Source organism: Scomber scombrus, chromosome 7, assembly GCF_963691925.1.
Source record: "Scomber scombrus chromosome 7, fScoSco1.1, whole genome shotgun sequence".
NCBI classification, from domain to species: Eukaryota; Metazoa; Chordata; class Actinopteri; order Scombriformes; family Scombridae; genus Scomber; species Scomber scombrus.
In genome coordinates this window covers 15,100,993-15,119,048 of record NC_084976.1, presented here as the reverse complement: position 1 = coordinate 15,119,048, position 18,056 = coordinate 15,100,993, and the positions used below count along the sequence as shown (strand labels likewise).

General features: G+C 37.3%; 3 protein-coding genes across 3 annotated transcripts; 1 reads left to right on the top strand and 2 right to left on the bottom strand.

Moving 5' to 3' along the window:
• Positions 1-1,716: 1,716 nt before the first annotated feature.
• Positions 1,717-2,856, bottom strand: tyrobp (transmembrane immune signaling adaptor TYROBP). The gene is made up of 5 exons (XM_062423415.1): positions 2,695-2,856; positions 2,571-2,591; positions 2,332-2,475; positions 2,172-2,236; positions 1,717-1,978 (listed from the first exon to the last, which is right to left on the bottom strand). The coding sequence occupies exons 1-5, from the start codon at positions 2,729-2,731 to the stop codon at positions 1,922-1,924; spliced, it is 324 nt and encodes a 107-aa protein (XP_062279399.1). The 5' UTR covers positions 2,732-2,856; the 3' UTR covers positions 1,717-1,921.
• Positions 2,857-5,030: 2,174 nt separating this feature from the next.
• hcst (hematopoietic cell signal transducer) lies at positions 5,031-6,687 on the bottom strand. Its single transcript, XM_062422875.1, has 4 exons — positions 6,606-6,687; positions 6,391-6,411; positions 6,056-6,190; positions 5,031-5,765 (listed from the first exon to the last, which is right to left on the bottom strand). The coding sequence occupies exons 1-4, from the start codon at positions 6,649-6,651 to the stop codon at positions 5,722-5,724; spliced, it is 246 nt and encodes an 81-aa protein (XP_062278859.1). The 5' UTR covers positions 6,652-6,687; the 3' UTR covers positions 5,031-5,721.
• Positions 6,688-10,676: 3,989 nt separating this feature from the next.
• LOC133983838 (NF-kappa-B inhibitor delta) lies at positions 10,677-17,200 on the top strand. The gene is made up of 12 exons (XM_062423044.1): positions 10,677-10,692; positions 13,350-13,486; positions 13,576-13,609; positions 14,413-14,600; positions 14,717-14,901; positions 15,465-15,570; positions 15,693-15,839; positions 15,930-15,981; positions 16,080-16,237; positions 16,597-16,713; positions 16,848-17,012; positions 17,129-17,200. Exons 1-12 carry the CDS (start codon positions 10,677-10,679, stop codon positions 17,198-17,200), a joined length of 1,377 nt encoding a protein of 458 aa, XP_062279028.1.
• Positions 17,201-18,056: the final 856 nt, after the last annotated feature.

The following is an 18,056-nucleotide window of genomic DNA, read 5'->3' as shown; positions in this document are numbered from 1 at the left end:
ATAAAACATTTTTAAATTTCAGAACCTGGAATATCTGATGTAAACTATGCAAGTGAAAGCAGAGGTGCAGTACCCTAAATTAAAGTTAATAATTTATACTAATCACATTTTCTATAACATGTTGATGCAGATACAGTAGCAATAACTTCAACTCTTCCTAGACACATTCAAAGACCTTGACAGCCATGAGATCACGATTGCCGAAGCTGCAGAGAAAGATAAGGCACCATCCCAGAGGAAAATGGGAATGGACAAAGACAATGTGGGGCAGATGGATATTAGCAGCAGGTTGGTTTGGGACTATGGAAGCAGAGAGTACAGTGGACCACAACGGGCCTTGTTGGAGGTACAGCGAGCAAGCAGAGAGCACACTGATCTAAACAGCGAGGAAGGGGTGATGGTGGATGCTCAGGAGGCTGGAAATTTGCTGAGAAAACAAGCTATCCCTTTTACTGCAGACCAAGTGACTGACAGTGCTAGTCAAGGCATCAACCTCCAAAAAAAGGCTTCATCATGGAGAGCTGCTGAGTTGAATGGTATGTTGACCCCGGGCCGAAGCAGAGAACTGCTGGATCAGGACAGTTTGGAGGACAACAATGGCAGACCTGCTGCACTCGGCAACAGCAGAGATGTAGACTATGATGGTAAAACCAGATTCTACGTTACATCAAACAAAATACACTGTTGCAAGAATTATCCCCCTAAACCTGAACAATTGATCTTAATATTTCCACAGAAACCAGAGAATTGATTAGCTCTGAAAATCATCCGTTGGGTGAGAATTAATTTGTTTCTCAGTGCTAGATGTTATAAACCGATTGTGCGATCAGCAATGCATACTTTAACTGCTATAATGAAAGACCTGTCACATATTTTGACTCTCTTTATCCTGTGTGCTGTAGCACCTCCACAGCACATGCCCAGTAGCTTCTCTGCCCCAGCCAAGATTCGAGCCTCTTGATGATCATACAATGGTACGTTCCCTCTGCATATAAATCAGACAATCTGCTTCTATCTTTGTCCACATAACTCGGCTTAGGAAACTCCCGGACATGTTTCTGTGTTTACCACATAATGCACATTTAAGGTCCTTTCAACTTAATGTAATTTATGTAGTTTCTTCTTCTTTCATCGATTATGAATGTGGTGTTGGTCAAGACTTGTTTTTTCTGTTTTTTTTGTTTCTCTTCCAGATTCTACTTATTCTTCATAATGAGTCAGTGGCTCCCATCTGTTGACTCATAGGAAGCTGACAGACTGCTTCCCAATACAGTCATTCCTTGGACTTTTTTTTTTTTTTAAATCCCGATTTAGATTTTTAGATTTGTTTTTTATGTGATCATGTGAAAAGGTTAGGAAAAAAGATTGACTAATAGAAACTATAACAAAAAGAGAAGTCCAGAGTAAACTGATGGTCAGTACAAAGATTGTTGTGTTAAAAATGTCAGAGAATGAAATACAAGAAATTAAAAATCAGCACTACTACTCTTTATTACTTAAAACAGAATCTTCCTGAGATTTTGTTGCTTTTATCTCAACATCTGAACTCTCTGTATATGTTGTGAAAATGTAATTTCCTGAAATATAAATATGAGAAGAAAGAAACAATGAAGAATGCATCTTTCTTTCCCCCATTCCTGGGTTTTAAAATGTAGTTTAATTCATAATTAGTGAAATATAGATATGACACATAATTCAAGACATCTGAAAATAAAAATAAAAACAAGTATTTAAGGCAGAGAACATCACCATTAGCACAGTACAGATGAATAAAATACAAATTCATCAAATGCAAAATACACATACTTTATATATTGTTTGCTGTAATGTACAATGATGTGTGAGTATGTGTGGTGTGGCCCCATTGTGTTACAGCATGGGAAAATAATGTAAGACAAGACATTTATATAGTTCCACAGTTTCATTTCCTAAAGTGCCGAAGTTCACTGTACACGTCTGACTGGACTCCATGTAACTCCTACAAAAAAGTAAACGCAGTTCATAACAAACAATATGTAATTAAAACTTTAAACAACTCCCCTTCCATATTTCCAGACTGTCTGTGTGGTGTGTAACAAGTTCCCAGGAAGAATACCCTCTGTTTTGATAACGCTAACTTGAATCCTAATAAATGAAATGAAATGAGACTTCTATAAAAATACACGTTTTACCTGATAGGGAGATTCTGTGACTTCTGTTGTAATTTTCTTTGATGATGACGGTAGGTTTCTTTTATCTGTTAAATAATTGAACAGACATGTCAAATTATTGCCAAATCACAACCCATTATACTCACAAATTAATAGTACTGGACACAAATTTAGTGCTCACCACTGTGTGAATCCCATTCTCTCCTTCTCTTATGGAGAGTTGCAAAGCAGAACACAGAAATTGCGATGAAGATGGTCAAGATAATATCACAAGCCATAATGCCCATGACAGACCCCATGCTTATTAGGTAACAGGAACTGCACTCTGTGAGAGAGTGAAGAGACACGATTGAATCACAAATCAAAAGACACAACATCATATTCCAGCATCCCACACAACAATGCAATATAAAAAGTTACCTTGTTGTCCCTTTGCAGATCCTGAAAGACAAAGAGTTGATAAACATCAGAAGTCCACACTCATTTACCTCCATACCATTTCCACCATCATACACTTTCAAAACACATAAAGCACAGCACTCACCGAATAGTGTACCCACAATACAAATAGCGTCAGACATATTCTCGGTGCTGATTTCTCAAAGAGGAGAAAATGAGAGGGAGATGTTGAGTACCAACTGTCTTTCTTCTCTCTATAAAATGGCTATCATGTCACACCCATAAACAAGATTTTGGGAGTCAGCAGTAGGAGGACTCAAATAAGAAGAACTGTAAACAGGCGATACTGGCAGTGATGTGAGGTGTTGCCAACATGTGATTGTGTCAGGAGGAGGAGCAGGGAGTCCACTGAGAGAACAGGAAGCTGGTGTTTGTTTTTTCTCTGTAATGTTACTTTGACTCGTTCACATGTACTGAATTAGCACTCAGGCCTTCTTTGTGCCTTTTAGCAGCACATTGAGTCTTTGATTTCGAGCGATACCAAGATAAGTGGCTGTATAAGGTCACTTTCATTACACCTGCAGTTTCTGCTGAAACGCAAGCGATCATATCTTCAAATAGAGCATTTCCTCTTGACCTGTGGTTTTGTGCAGGCGGTTGGCCACAGTCACTGCTGCTGCTCTCAGGCAACGTTCACTCACATTTTTATCTCTAATTATAAGCACTGTCAGCGAAATGAAAGCACACCTTCATTTTTTTTTTCAAGGGGACCTTTATGTTTCATAATGCCCAGATAACAAAATCATTCAAAATGATAAGAATGAAAATACATGTGTTAACACGCACATATATGCAACAGCAACAAGAAATCTATGTGTAACCATACACAAAATGTTTTAACAAAGTGCTGCACAAACAAATTTGAATAAAACATTAATATAAATGAATTAAAATTGCATATTTTGTATTAAAAACATCAAAATAAGAAATAAAATGTAACTTATGAAGATATGGTTACAAGATACCTGGATAGAAAAATCATCCACCCCCTTATGTAAAAATGGGAACCTTTTCTTTTTATTATGTTAAAAGAAAGGTGCTGTGTTCCAGGTTCAAGTAAATAAAGGACCATTGAAGATTTTAAAACTGATTTAAGTTGACTGGAATCCTGATATTTTTGGTAAGGCCCCCTTTATATACGGTAATTTTTTGTTTGTAAAAACTCCCTTTGGATGGTGGTTCTCCTTCTGCAACATGACACTTCATCTTTTTAAGTCTTTAGTTAGTCAGAGCATCCTGTAAGGAGCTCCTGACTACTGACCTTCTGGAAACTTTTTTACTTTTATTTTATGACATTTGCATTTGTAGTTTATAAACTAATCCTAACCTCAAGCCTATCATTAATCAATTAACGTATAACCGTAGAAGACTAAGCTGAGCTAACTCTAGTTTAAGGATTTAAGGATTTAAGGATTGCAAGAAAGTGAGTAAAAGTCATGGCAGCCTGACTTACAAACATCTTATTAGATAATAATTTTAAGTAGGACTTAACATTTGAAGACTCACCAGCCATATTTTTCACAATGACAACCAACAACACATTATTAACATTATTGATAACTTCTAACTGGTTTATAAAGCATTAAATGGGGGCATTGCAATTACATGGACACTGTTTTCAACCTGTAGGACAAATGCAAGAAGCCCCAATGTCAGAAAAACGGTTTAGTATCAAACAGATCAGGTACAATTGCTGGATTCCATACAGAGGTAAGGTTACAGCATAATAAAAGCATGATTTGCCCTTCAGGCACTCCACAGATTATAGAGACTAAAGACAAGAGGCTGAAAAACTAAATTATTTCAAAGAGAAATTAAACCAACAGCTATGCAGTGTATGCATTGTGTTCAATCCTGCTATTATGTCTAACAGTAAACCTCTGAGCAATTACAAGCTCAAGGGAAATTCCACTTGCGCAGTCTCCCTGCAACAACTTCCCAATTTTTTGTGAAAGTGAGAATAGACCGTTTCTTTAAAAACCCTCCAATCCTGTAGCAGGCCCCTTGAAAAAAATCAGCGCCTGGGCTGTTCACATCAACAGTGTTTCCACTGCAAAAGACTTATCTGGTTAGTGCTGAAGAAACACTGTGTACCTACAGAGGAGGTAGATCAGACAGATAATACAAAGTGGACTTCTGTGTTAATGGTAGACAGCCTTTGAATCATATAACCGCAACACAGAGCGAGGCGTAATATTATCTACCCTGAATCTAGTCAGGTCTGCAGCGTTAGTTACAATCTACAAATGTCACTAGTACAGAATGTTGAAATAGATGAGACATATTTGTAAGAAATAAAATGTGTAAACAATTTGTGAATCTAACAACACAAAACAAATGCATACATTTAAATTTGAAACACACCAGTCAATAGTATTTATTGAACAGTGAAAGAAATTACTTCTATCAGTGAATCTGAAAGTCAATTCAACATAATTCTCACTGGACATGGTGAGTGTTTTATTTATTCTATCAATGTGCTGGAGCTAATAATTCAATTTCATTCACATATCAAGTATCAATATTTATTGTCAATTCAGAGGTTTTTCCGATATTACATATAACATAAGTTTATAAAAGTACATATAACACCAGTCTTCATAAAGGAACTAATCACATAAAATCCTTAAGGCTTTTTGAAATGTAGCATTTACACATTTTACTACCAAGAGTCAGCTGCAGAGGGTGCTAGGTGGTATAGTTACATTTCCAACATTTCAAGAAAAGATTTCAGAGCAATTTTAATCAAAATGGTGAATTTGATTTACACACTTCAGTTGTATACATTTCTTCTTTATAAAAGGTTTTTTAGAGTAACTTTAAGCAGATACATAAAGAGCACAAGCACAAGTTGAAGGTTCTTTTCTGAATAATTTATATGGGACACCAAAACACTCTTAGCTCCAATGAATTTTATGAAATAGCTAAAATGTGGTAATAATAAAAATGATATTTTTTAAAAATCTGGCTTTTTTGCCATAACTCTAATGAACTAAGCAGAAATGTAATATGTGCAAGACAAAGAGTTCACATTTTGTAATATATATATATTTTTTAAAAGCACAATCTACTCAACTGAGCATAATTCACAATGTGTCACGCCCTTTTTAATTCAGGTCTTGCAGTTCGCCCGAACATTCATATACACCTTGTCAGCTGTGAAGAGATGCGAAAAGAGAGAAATAATCATTATGTTAAGAAATTAATAAGAAGCTTGGCAGGTCAGGGATAAAGAAGCAAGAACCAATAAAAATGAAAAGTGGCCAACAGGACTTACAAAAAACAACACAGCTGTCCATTGAACTGAATCACAAAAATATTTGGGATTTCAAAGAGGCCTGTGGGAGAGCAAGCACTTACCTCGATAAACCTTATAAACCTTTATTGTAACACACAATATTGTAAATGTTACAAAAACATGACTCACTTCAGCCACATTGCCTCACCTTTTTCTATCTTCTGACGCCGAAAGCTGGCACATCGGTAGGTGACAATGACAATGATAAGGGTCAGCAACACATCTGCACAGATGATGCCTGCTATTGTCCCAGACTCAATTCTGTAGCAAGACACAGGGCTGTCTGGCAAACAGGCAGTGCATTAACAGAGACACAGAGAAGAGGAGTGGGATGGAAGAAAGATGTGAACAATAGGACAGAACTGGAAAAAATGATTCATAAGGTGTTTTTGTCTAGGTCTGTATATGTGTTGGTTGTTTTTCTGTTACAATCATAAAAACAGTTTTTCAGAGTTGTGTGTGTGCTCTTTTTGTTTTACATACCTGTGAGTGCTACAGTCAAGTCTTAAAGAAAGAACAGAAATAAACAAAAATATGTCAAAGCTTCAACATTTGTGTTGTTGGCATCATGCAGCAGCACCTCTGTCAGTTAAATGGCTGTCTTGCAAGGTGTATGTGGTTTCATTTCCTGTGTGAGACCACCTTAGTCTCTTGGTGTAAATATGTTTGCAAGAGGAAGAGAAGAACGTTATACTTACTGCAAAGTAAAAAGAGACCAGCTGTGAATAATTTGTTGTACGCCATGTTGCCAAGTCAGTCAATGCAGTTATGTGCTTTCTGAAATACAAAAGGAGAATAATAATGTGTAATCATTTCATATGTTTCAAATTGTATTGTGTTTGATTTTTTAGTGTAAAAGTTAAATCACCAAAACTGTGTGTAGGTTTGACTTCGTAGGCTTTTTTTAACTGCAGTAATGAATAAACTATTCCTGTATCACAATGAGTCATTAGTTGCCGCGTAGGCATTAGAAAAGTTAATTAATCCTTGAATTATTTCTCAAAAGTCATGAAAATATTAAAAAAATTATTAAACTCTTTCAACTGCATTTAAAGTGACAACGTCTGTATTCACTGTTATTTAAAACAAATCCCTCACCCCCAGATGTTCTGCTGATTATCTATGATCTACTATATTATCTAAAACCATTCAGATGGTATTTGACAGACACGAGGTATGACAAATGTGACAGACATAAAATGGTTAAAAATTGTGACGAGAAACGGAAAGTCAGTGAAAGTTACACTCCTCATACCTGTTCTGCTCTGTTGATCTGCCGTCCACAATCCAAAAGACTCTACTTTCCCATTAGTTTCCTCTTTTGAGGGGTGACGTCAAAATTTCCTCCCTCCTCTGTAACCGATGTGGCTGAAACACTGCCTCCTTGTTTTTGTGTAGACTCAAAATGTGGGTTGGCAGTTTAATGACTTTTATCTTCAGGATGACAGTTGGTAATGGTTTAACTGACAGAGAAAGATTACTAAAAGAGTAGAATATACTTCAATGTTCCAGTGGGAAATGTTGTCTTGTATTTTGCACTACAGTTCCATAACAACAACAAAAAGATACACAATTCAGAGGCATTACATAAGACAATGAAAAACAATTCAAAGAAGTTCTGATACAGGTACATTCAGTACTACACACAATAATACAATATATGGCTATTGCACAAACCCCACACTGGCTACATATTTTACTTCCTTGAAAAAGCCAGATCCTTTACATACCAACTGAAGCTAGTTTAAGTTAGTAAGTCAACTTATATTCTTATCAACTATATATTCTGCCAGAGGGTATAAGTTCGAACTTGTGGCTGGAGCTGGATCAGTTTGATCAGACACTGCTTGTATATCATCTGGAGGGAGATTACATAGAAATGTGCAGAAATGTGTGGGTTGTTCAAATGTCACCTGTGTGCGCTGTAACTCTTGACTTTGGTGACTCTCAGTGGCCAGGCACCATCAACTGCAAACTGCTTTATTCAGTGAATTTAATATATTCACTATGGCTCAGCTATGGCTCAGCTCTACAAATGTAATTCTCCTTGACAGTCAGCATATCAACAGATCGGCTTGTAAACCCTCAAAGGTGGAGCCGACTTGTGCTTTTGTGATGCCAAGTTTACTTTAAAACAATACAGTTGGCTTCATGTGTGTCACTCATGTTCAGTTTCATTTTAGGTTAGCATTATCTTGTTTTTGGATTAGACTGATTGTAACTCTATACCAGCAGAGGGAGCTGCAAGGCTTCCATAGGCAGCATATGTCACTACAGTCTAAAATCTCTCAATAGTGACTAACTTTTTGTAGTTATTATAATGACGACGCCCAGACCAGCACTAGAAACTCAAAATTTGATTGGCTTTGACACTGTCACTCAACTTTACGCACCCAATAGCAGCGTCCAGCTGGATCAGAGGCTACCAATGCAACTACTGCTGACCCCAGCAGAGGAAAGGAGCTGTGATGCGTTTATAGGACATAGGAGATTTTAGTCCCACAAAATATAACCATTGGTTTTCTGGATAAAGTTGCATTCTGAGCAAGTAATTGACTCCAGATACATTTTCAGAATGACCTTTTAATTATGGAAAAAACAGAAAAAAACATTTTTGACAGGGCTAGACTTGCTGCCCCTGTCTGCACACCACTAAACCAAGCAAACCATACTGCACCTTTAAACCTTCAACTGTAAAATACATATAGTGAACGTAAACCGACCGATACTTTGTCCCATACGGTTAGTATACACATATACAGGAGAGCTACTTAAAATAGCATAATCGTCATAATTGTTCTTTTTTTTTCTTACAACAATTTACAATTCAACACAAAATCATAAGAAGATGAGATTTGAATTTAAGATTTAGTTATTAAAGGGTTAGTTCAAAATAATAATACTACTAAACAAAACACAAACATTGGATAGTTTCTCACTTTTCTCTTGAGCCATCCAGCTATTTAGTTATGCAGATACTGTAGTATTGATTATATGTTTTGAGGTTTGTGGTGCCCACAGCTTATTAACATAAGAATTCAACAGCAACATGTCTTTCCAATAACAATGTCCCTGCTACTCTGAAAGTCTGAAAGTATGAAAGTCAGAGTGCTCTCTTTGGTATAAAGTATGAAAACTATGTACAGTTTAATCTGTAAAGATTTTTTTTCCTATTTTATAAATCCGTCAGTGTTAATATAGAATATTTCACCTCGTTGAAATAAACTAAGAAATTGTGGCTGTCAAAATATGTCAATCTTAAATCAAACCATTTCATTTTTTGTCTCATCTATCTTGTCTCAGTTTTGTAGTGATTCAGTCTTCATTTTACCCTTAACTTCATTAGTCACTGCCTTTAATCAAAATATGGGTCATCTCATATGTAACTTTGTCCCTTTCAATGTTACTGTCATGCTTTGTGATATATTTTATTCATTTATTTACATTTCTCTGTATTAATAATATGGTTTTGTTTAGAGTAATTTGGGGGTTGTAGAGATTCATTCATGCGTCACAGTATGATGTCACCTTGTTGTCTTTGAGGAGTTCCTGTAAATCTGTTCTACTGAGTAACCCAAATAAGATGCATTGTCTTCTGTGGTCCAACTAAACAAAATGTGGCTCAACTTTCAATATTCAAAAGACAGGAGTGGATCTGCTCTCACTCCCATATTGACAGACAAGTAAACTGATATGAACAAACAAGTTATATACAGTTTTCTAAAGCCAACAATGTTTAGTTTAATTAGGTAAAGATTGAAATAAGCATTGGATTAAAATATATAGTGTATCTATGATCTGGTGATAAACATGAAATGCCATCATTAAAGCCAAACTTTTCAATAACAATATGTAATATTTCCTTTAGAGTAAAGTCAATTTCTGATTGAACCATTAACTTTTTAAATATGTATTTTTTTCTAGTTGTGTTCAGTATTATGTTGTTTAATAGCATTGTTCTTTTTTATTTTATTTAATAGAAATACAATATTGAAGATGGGATTTATTTTTTGTGATTTAGCAATCTTACTACTCAGTTCCCGTTGAGTGATTAATTGATTAATTGATTGATTGGCTGACTGGTCTTTTTACCGACTGACTTTCTCAGTACGTTCTCAGTGATAATATATTCCACTTTAGTAATTCCCATTTCATACTGTTCATATTACTACATTTACATATTGTGTTTGTTTAAGGTTACTTCGATTTTACTTTACTTACGGATACTACTACACACATCATCACTGATTATCATTTAACTACCCAGCATTTACATAGCTCGTGTAAATTATATCAGTATTGACCCGGTACAGCACTAAAATGCTTAATAATCATCATCCTAACACAGTATTATAATAGTATCATAACAGTGACGTGTCTTGACTAGTTTCAATAAAAATGTATTTACTTTCTGTACGTAATAGTGTAGTTTACTTAATAGTGTGGATATGTTCTTGTATATTTGTGTAAGTTTGGCTGTTTGTCATACCTCTACTCTCATATATTCTGTGAAATCCTTCTCACACTGGTTTGACATAGTGGTGACTTCCCCTTTACTAGAGAGGGCGTGGAGCACAGCTGGGGGCGGTCATGAAGAACAACGTGCTTTGTGTGTACAAGCTGCTGTGAAACAAGCCAGACCAACCTGAGGCTCGCATCTCAGATCCCTCGAGCAGTGAAGAACTCACCCTGTCGTTTTATCCCGTTCAGAAGAGACTGGTGACAAGTGGACGACCTGTTGAAGACCTCCAAGCAAAACCGTTTCTGACATGCACTTTGATAAATGTGAGTATTCTGCGCTTTTGTTGTCTTTTCATTGAGCTTTAACAACTTTAGTTTGATTGTAATGGTGACATTATAAACTGTTTATGAATACTAGATTCTAAAGTCAAGAGCTGAACTTGTTTTTAACATTCATCAATGGGAGATAGTGTTAGTGGCATTGTAATGAAAACTTCATTAATTTCAGACATTTTCCCATATCTTAAATACATTTTAAACATTCTGTTTATTACTCTGTTTTGGGATTTAACGTTTGAAATTAGCCCCCCAGTGTGATTTGTATTTTCTATCTAATAAGCCCAGTTGTTTTAATTTAACTACATCAGTGTTAGTGTACATATCCCATCCAATCAGTCGTTTGGGTGGTATGTTCTTGTACAAACCTCGCTCTCAGTTTTCGATGAATGAAAACAAAATTCGGGTGAATCCAAGAGACACTTGGGGAAACCCTGATACCCTGTTTTCAATTCCCCGTTTTTGATTAATGCCAGACAAGCAAGCTGTGAGACGTGACTTCACTTGCTTTGCTTGGCTTTTCTTGTCTATGCCTTGTTTTACACGAGTGATTACATATTTTGTTGAGTGTGTGTGTGTGTGTGTGTGTGTGTGTGGGGGTTTGTTAAACCATAAAATGAGGAAATTGCCTCTGCTACTTTCTGTCTCTGAGGAGTAAGCCAAAAGAGAAAGGTCGTCGGAATCCCCAACCTCCCACGCACATGACTCAATGTCCAGGGGTTTCCACAACGCTTATTTGAATATGGCACAGAGTAGCCCAAAGCAGTGTGGGGGCAGTTAATGTGAACCCAAATATGTCGGCTAATATGTCCTCTTACTTGTAGGCAGTTAAAAGCTATTTCCTCACTTGTAGTTTCTGTCAGCTGATGTGTCAGAACAGACTGTCCTGCTGATGCAAAAGTACTATTAGGTAATTCACTCAGCCACTGTTTAATATAGAGGAGGTAGTTACATGTTGCAACATGACATAATCTCTAGCATTTTGTTGTAAAGATCAAATGAGTCAGTATAAAGTAACCTATAGGATCACCTTTTGAACTCGAAAATGAAACTTGGTGGCGCTGACTGATGTCATTATTCTGATAAAGTGACCTTTATTATGTGGTTGGGCACATTACACGTAGCAGCACAAGGGCTTATTGTTTAGGACAGGTCTTCAGCTGGAAGAGAGTAGAAACGAATAACTGACAGACAACTGAACTAGCAAGTCCATGAACTCATATTTCTCTCTCACCGGTCGTATTTGCATTTCTTTTTTCAGAAGTACACCCTCTTTGTGTTTGCTCTGATGAATATGTCTGCCTGCCCCTGTGTGGCTTATCACAGCAGTCTACATTTTTAAGCTGAAAATAAGAAGAGATAATTACAAAAGAATGCTCTTCTTGTGCTCTGCCTCCCAGACGTGTAGGTGCAATAGACAGCACAAGGCAACGACACGTGTCGAGATGACGTGCCTGTGTCAAAGGCAGGAAGATGTGGTTTTGCGTTTCTGTTCGCGTAACGGAGCGAGACAGGAAGATGTCATAGAAAATAAGCAGTGGTAATCCCATGTTCAGTTTTTCTGATGAATCTGTCTGGTTGCCATGGCCTTACGATCTGTGTTCCTAATGGAGGAGGTTTTCTCAGACTTTTGTCTTTGTAGACCGGTTCCACAGACAGGGTGGAAATATCACTTTATCTCTTCACGTGTGGGGTGAAGTTTTTTTTAGGAAACAACCTGTGTGGTCAACATCACAGCAGCTGGAAACATCAGAATTCTGTTTTGTAATATTTTTTCCTATTTTTCTCAGTTCCTTTACCTGCTTAATGGAAATAGTACTTTTGCATCAGCAGGGGGGAAACGTACCCATAGTATAATGGATTTTATATTGATGTATGTCAAAATGTGAGCAGAAAAATGCCTCCATGGAGAAACTTAGCAGGCATTATCATCCAACTGGTAACAATTTAACTGTTATTAAATCACTTTAAGAATATGTTGAGACTTACAGCATGACTTCATAACAATAATCTAAGCATGAACTGTAATTTATATTTCTTATTTTTACACTCTTAAACTTGTCAGTCGACATTTGTAGCACTTATTGACAATTTATTCTCAATAAAGTTAAGCCCTTCTTGATTAGATTCAAATTGTGGACATTCTCCACCGAGAGTAAATAAGAAACACTGGCAGACACACAGTGGCTGTTGATAATTTATTATCTATTTCACTGTTTGTTATCTGTTTGTTTGGTGACTTGAACTTATCTTGTGATTCATAATTACAAAAGCAGATAGCTAACTTAGTGTGTCAACATGTCATTAAACTGTAGGCCCTATCATCTTTTTTTCTGTCAGTTAGTTGAATGACAGAAAAATAATTTTAGTATTTTTCAATTAATAATACCAAATATAAGATGTCACTTTGCGCTCTGGGAAACTGTGAAAGATATGTTTCATTATTTTCTGACATCATATAGATCAAATCAATATGAGTATTTGAATAACTGAAAAAAATAATGAGATTATTCAAACAATGATTATTGGTTGCTGTCCTACCTGTCTTATGTTGACATTTGATTGATCTCAGATACCCATCACATGTGAACAAGTGATCAAAATGTGATTAAATTGTAATTTTTGGCTTAATTTGTCTATCTCAGCGCCAAAGGAGAAGCCGTGTTGCACTCTGCCCACAGTGAAGAAACTCTTGGAGCAGAAGAGAAGGCGTGAGACGTCCTCGGTGCCACCATCCTGCTCCACAGCCAGCACCAGTCCTGTTCATCCAACCACTGTTACAGTATGTCATCAGCATCTCACTGAGTGTTATCAGGGAATTATAAAGATGTGATGGTTTTCATGATTTTGTTTTTCTGTTGCTTTTCACAGCAGTTGTCTTCTTCAGAACCATTTACCTGCACAGGTAAGAGCTGCATGACCTCTGCACAATACTTGAAGGGGGAGTCTGATCCTAACAAGTAGTGTGTGTGTGTGTGTGTGTGTGTGTGTGTGTGTGTGTGTTTGTAGGAAAGCATGATAGAGCTTACATCAATATGCCCCAATGGCATGTTTCTTCCTTCTTCTTTTTTTTTTTTTTTTTTTTTTAGCTTTTTGCAATAACAATATGAAATTAAACAAAATATGAGAAACACAAGTGATGATATGAAACACAAAAATACAACGAAGGATAAAACGAGGAAATCAAAAAGCAATTCACAAGGATAAGATAAACAGTTGCAGAGGTAGATTCACTGTATGTTAGATAAAGGAAATGGAGATGAATGAATTCAGTGTGGTGCTGGATCAATAGGGGTTCTTGTGATTGTATGTTACTGTCATGGTATGTTTGATTTTGTATGCTAGATGTGGTGGTATGCACATGGAGTTGAAAAAATAAAAAGGTAATGTTAGTAAGAAGAAGAGATGAGAGAGAAAAAATAAGTCTGTAAATAAATGATGTTTTAAAAATGAAAATCGGAAATGGAAGAATAAGTGATTACTATGATTGTCACTGTAGTTTATTTTGTGTCATATCTACATTCATTGTCCTGCTAACGGAAATGCTATAGTGCACTAAATCCACTACAGAAAATAGTCCCAGACTAATGTATTACCCACTTCTGTCTACTGCAGCTGTCTTAGGAAATTATTAGAAATTATTCATGGGCTGTTTTAGTCAGAGGACGTTCTACAGTGATGAATAACAGTCCATCCTCTCCATTACAGGTGCATCGAGCAGCTACTCAGAAATGGCAGTGAGCTATGAGCAGTGGAACCCAGTACCAGAATCTGCAATCAGTTACTATCCCAGCCAACCAGGACCCAGCTATTCTGCAGCCTACAGCCTGCAAATGCCTTCCGAATATGGCACACAGCAGCAGGCCCAGGGATATGGAGATGCACTGTCTGCATATGTAAGAGAAATCTCTTTGTCACTGTGAAAAAGATGCTGTGGACTTCACACGTTGCATTTGTCTGTAAGTGCATAATCACACCTTGACGTTGTTGGCTGTGTTATTTGGAACAGGAGCCACAGTGCCCGATGACAGTTCCAGATCAAAGTATGGCTACAACTTGGTCACTTCTGGTTCCCAGTCAGACCACACAGCTGAGTTTTGCTTCATCACTGGATACCAACAAGCTGGAAGAGGCCAGGATGATGCTCAGTGGGATGGACTACAGCAGAGCCACCGGGCAGGATGAAGATGGAGACACGTAAGAGCTAATTAATGCATGTGTGTGAGTGTATTTCAGTGTATCTGCTAGTGAGCCCCAAGAAAAAAGGAAACAAGTAAATGTGACTGGCAATTTTTTGGCAAATCATTTTTCCTTGATAGAAATTTTGATACTAAGGAAAAATGAGAGGGCCAATAAAACACATAAACTACTGTGAACTGCTAGTTTTTCAGCATACCATGTGAAAGATTATTCAAAACAACACACATTTTCTTCATGCACTCAATTAAACCACCAATCTTGACATTACTGTGTTCTATGAATGTGATGTAAGCACACAATGTATTTACTTCCGTAAGAGTTTCGTTTTTAGTCATAAGATAAAAGTGAGGGCCACATAAGCAGTTTGGTAATCCTAGAGAGATTAAGAGAAACAGAAGATGTTGATGAGTCAGCCATTCATGTTCGATAATCAAAAATTCAGATAAAATGGAAAGACAAATTCAGCTCTGAAAGGGAATTGTGTAAAATTGGCTGTGGGGATTACCACGGTTTTCCAGCCTCTGTTAAAACTAATTTGTCATGTATTCTTGTTCTGTCAGCATCCTGCACATCTACACTGCCAAGGGGCTCAGGGAGTGTGCCTTTGCTGCTGCAGAGAGGCTGAGGGATTTAGGGAGGCTTGATGCCAAAGAACACAAGGGCAAGGTATGAAAAAAGACTTCAAAAGTGTGCCAATTCCTCTTTATGTCACTTGTATTTTTGTCAAAAACATTAGCATGGGTTTGTAATTTCTCAAAATATATTCTATAATCATTGTACTTGTGCAGACTGCCTTACTGGTGGCCGTGACGGCAAACCAGCCGGACATTGTGCAAGATCTGCTGTCATTTGGGACAGACATCAATGCTTGTGATGTTAATGGACAAACTGCCCTTCATCTGGCTGCTCACTATGGCTTCCCCACAGTTCTGCAGGTAGAGCAACAGTCAGATTGAATTACTTTGGCATGACTATCACAGTGTTTCTGTACTAATCAGACCTAAACAGTGATTCTCGTGTTGCAGGTTATTCTGTCCAGCAGACCTGCTGTCAACCTTGAGGCCCGCAATTTTGAGGGTAAGTGTCTGTTATATTGGTTTTAGTATTTTTTTTAGAATTTTTAGTGTTCAACACCAGTTGACTTTGGTGCCTTGTCCCCTTCTTTTTTGCTTTAGGTATGACGCCTGTGCACTGTGCAGCCATTTCTCACAGTATCACCATGAAGGCTGTGTTTACCAGCGGGCTGCAAGATGTTAGCCTTCAGACCAAGGCTAGGGAGAAACTCACCTGTGTGGAGATGCTTATCAATGCAGGGGCGTCTCTGCTCAGTCAGGTACAGTGCAGTTCCGCCACTGCTGGATACCATTCGTGCTGCATTGATAAGGAATAGGCCTAGCTTCATAGATATATAATAGAAAACGTAACTGATGGATGGATGATGTAGCTGGTACAGTAGGTCAGTGATCAGGGGAAAAAAGCATCAAAGTCTCAGACTGTATGCTAAATCCTGACCTTTCAGTGGATATACAGTACACAGGGGAAGTGCCCAGGTTCAATCTAACCATGATGATGTCATTGATGGACTATTTCCCCACCCTACTATCTCTTTTGTTTTCTCTTTCTTGTATGTCTCAGTCTGACTTGCGGTTTCATTGTGTTTTTTTTCTATCATTTCCAATTCTCAAATTCCAGGAAATCAAAAGTAACAAGACATTGCTGCACTTGGCTGTGAAGGAGGGGAACATTGATCTGGTCCGTTATCTGTTCAGGATTCCCCTGCAGAACATGAAAGACTTTGTCAACATGAAAGTGAGTCACGTGATGGCAGGAAAATCAAAACTGGATTTTGTATTATTTATGCACGTGTTTGTGTGTTTATGTGTATGTACAAACATACTGTATGCAGTATAAATAGTCTGCATCATTTCCCCTTTTTTCGATAGGCTCATGGTCACACAGCTTTACACATGGCAGCTGGTCTCCATGGTAACCCCCACCAGGAGGAGATCCTGCGGCTGCTGCTGAGCAGAGGAGCTGATCCCAGCATCCGCAACCTGGAGAATGACCAGCCAGCACACCTCCTGCAGAGTGGCCCCCAGGGAGAGCAGGTGAGGAGAACTGCCTGTCATTTTAACAGCCATCCAGAGGCACACTGTTAAGCCTGACATGTCCATGTCAATCAAGAGTTACTCATAGTTAACCTGTTTTTTCTTTTAAATCCTAGCTCAAGCTTATGATGAAGAAGCGAAATGCTTCGTCTCGTCGACGTATTGTGCCCTTGCAGGACCAAGAATAATTAAAATCACTTGTAATCCCCATTTGGAGGGAAAGAATCCCAAACATGTTTCCTCTGTTTAGAAGGGGAGTTACAGTTCATTGTTATGAGGTTTTAGGGAGTCTATGGCCTATATATTGTTATTATATTAATCTGTATAGGTAATTCACATTGGATTAAACAAATTATGTTTTTTTAACATATACTGTATGTTAAATTACCTATGATTTAGTGTCTGTAAAAATGTAGTGCTTTATTTATTTTTCTATGCAAAGGGTGAAGCATTCATTATAGTATTCATGTTGGTGCTCATTCCAAAATGTGATATCCATCAGAGAGCCTTTTGCATAAAACACACATGCTGTTGATAATATATTGGCATGTGTTTAAAATATTGACTAATTGATATCAAACATCTATTTATACACTTGATTTTGTCAAAATGGATATTTGACATTTTGAAATGAAGGCCTTTAAACAAACAGATCTCAGGTCTTTCATTATCTTCAATTCAAAAAGTACTGTGCTGTGGTAGTTGGGCTACTACTCATTTTCCTAATAGGCTACACTCCCAGTTTTATGTTGATTTCTGTGAAATCGTTATTATGACCTCCAGGACCATGTCCCTGAAACCCCTCTTTTTGTCTTGTCAAAAACCCCATCAAGATAAGTGATCACATTGATACACTGAGTTGGTCTTGACTTCAATCAGCATGTATACTTATGTTAAGAATGCATGTGTTGAAAATGAGAATGCTCTATCATATGACTTAATGTCTTTCTGTATGCATCATATGTATGTTACAAACAGGTACTAAGAAACTTTACTATGTAAAACTATTATGTATTTGAATCTAATTCTGACCGAAGAATGTTC

Coding starts and splice junctions, on each gene's coding strand:
- LOC133983838 (XM_062423044.1), top strand. Junction 13,487..13,575: donor TTCATCCAACCACTGTTACA/GTATGTCATCAG, acceptor TGCTTTTCACAG/CAGTTGTCTTCTTCAGAACC. Junction 17,013..17,128: donor GTGGCCCCCAGGGAGAGCAG/GTGAGGAGAACT, acceptor TTTAAATCCTAG/CTCAAGCTTATGATGAAGAA.
- tyrobp (XM_062423415.1), bottom strand. CDS start 2,731: ATGTCTGACGCTATTTGTATTGTGGGTACACTATTCG. Junction 2,476..2,570: donor ATCTGCAAAGGGACAACAAG/GTAACTTTTTAT, acceptor ACTCTCTCACAG/AGTGCAGTTCCTGTTACCTA. Junction 2,237..2,331: donor AGAATGGGATTCACACAGTG/GTGAGCACTAAA, acceptor ATTATTTAACAG/ATAAAAGAAACCTACCGTCA.
- hcst (XM_062422875.1), bottom strand. CDS start 6,651: ATGGCGTACAACAAATTATTCACAGCTGGTCTCTTTTTACTTTGCA. Junction 6,191..6,390: donor CTTGACTGTAGCACTCACAG/GTATGTAAAACA, acceptor CCTGTTTGCCAG/ACAGCCCTGTGTCTTGCTAC. Junction 5,766..6,055: donor GCGTCAGAAGATAGAAAAAG/GTGAGGCAATGT, acceptor ATCTCTTCACAG/CTGACAAGGTGTATATGAAT.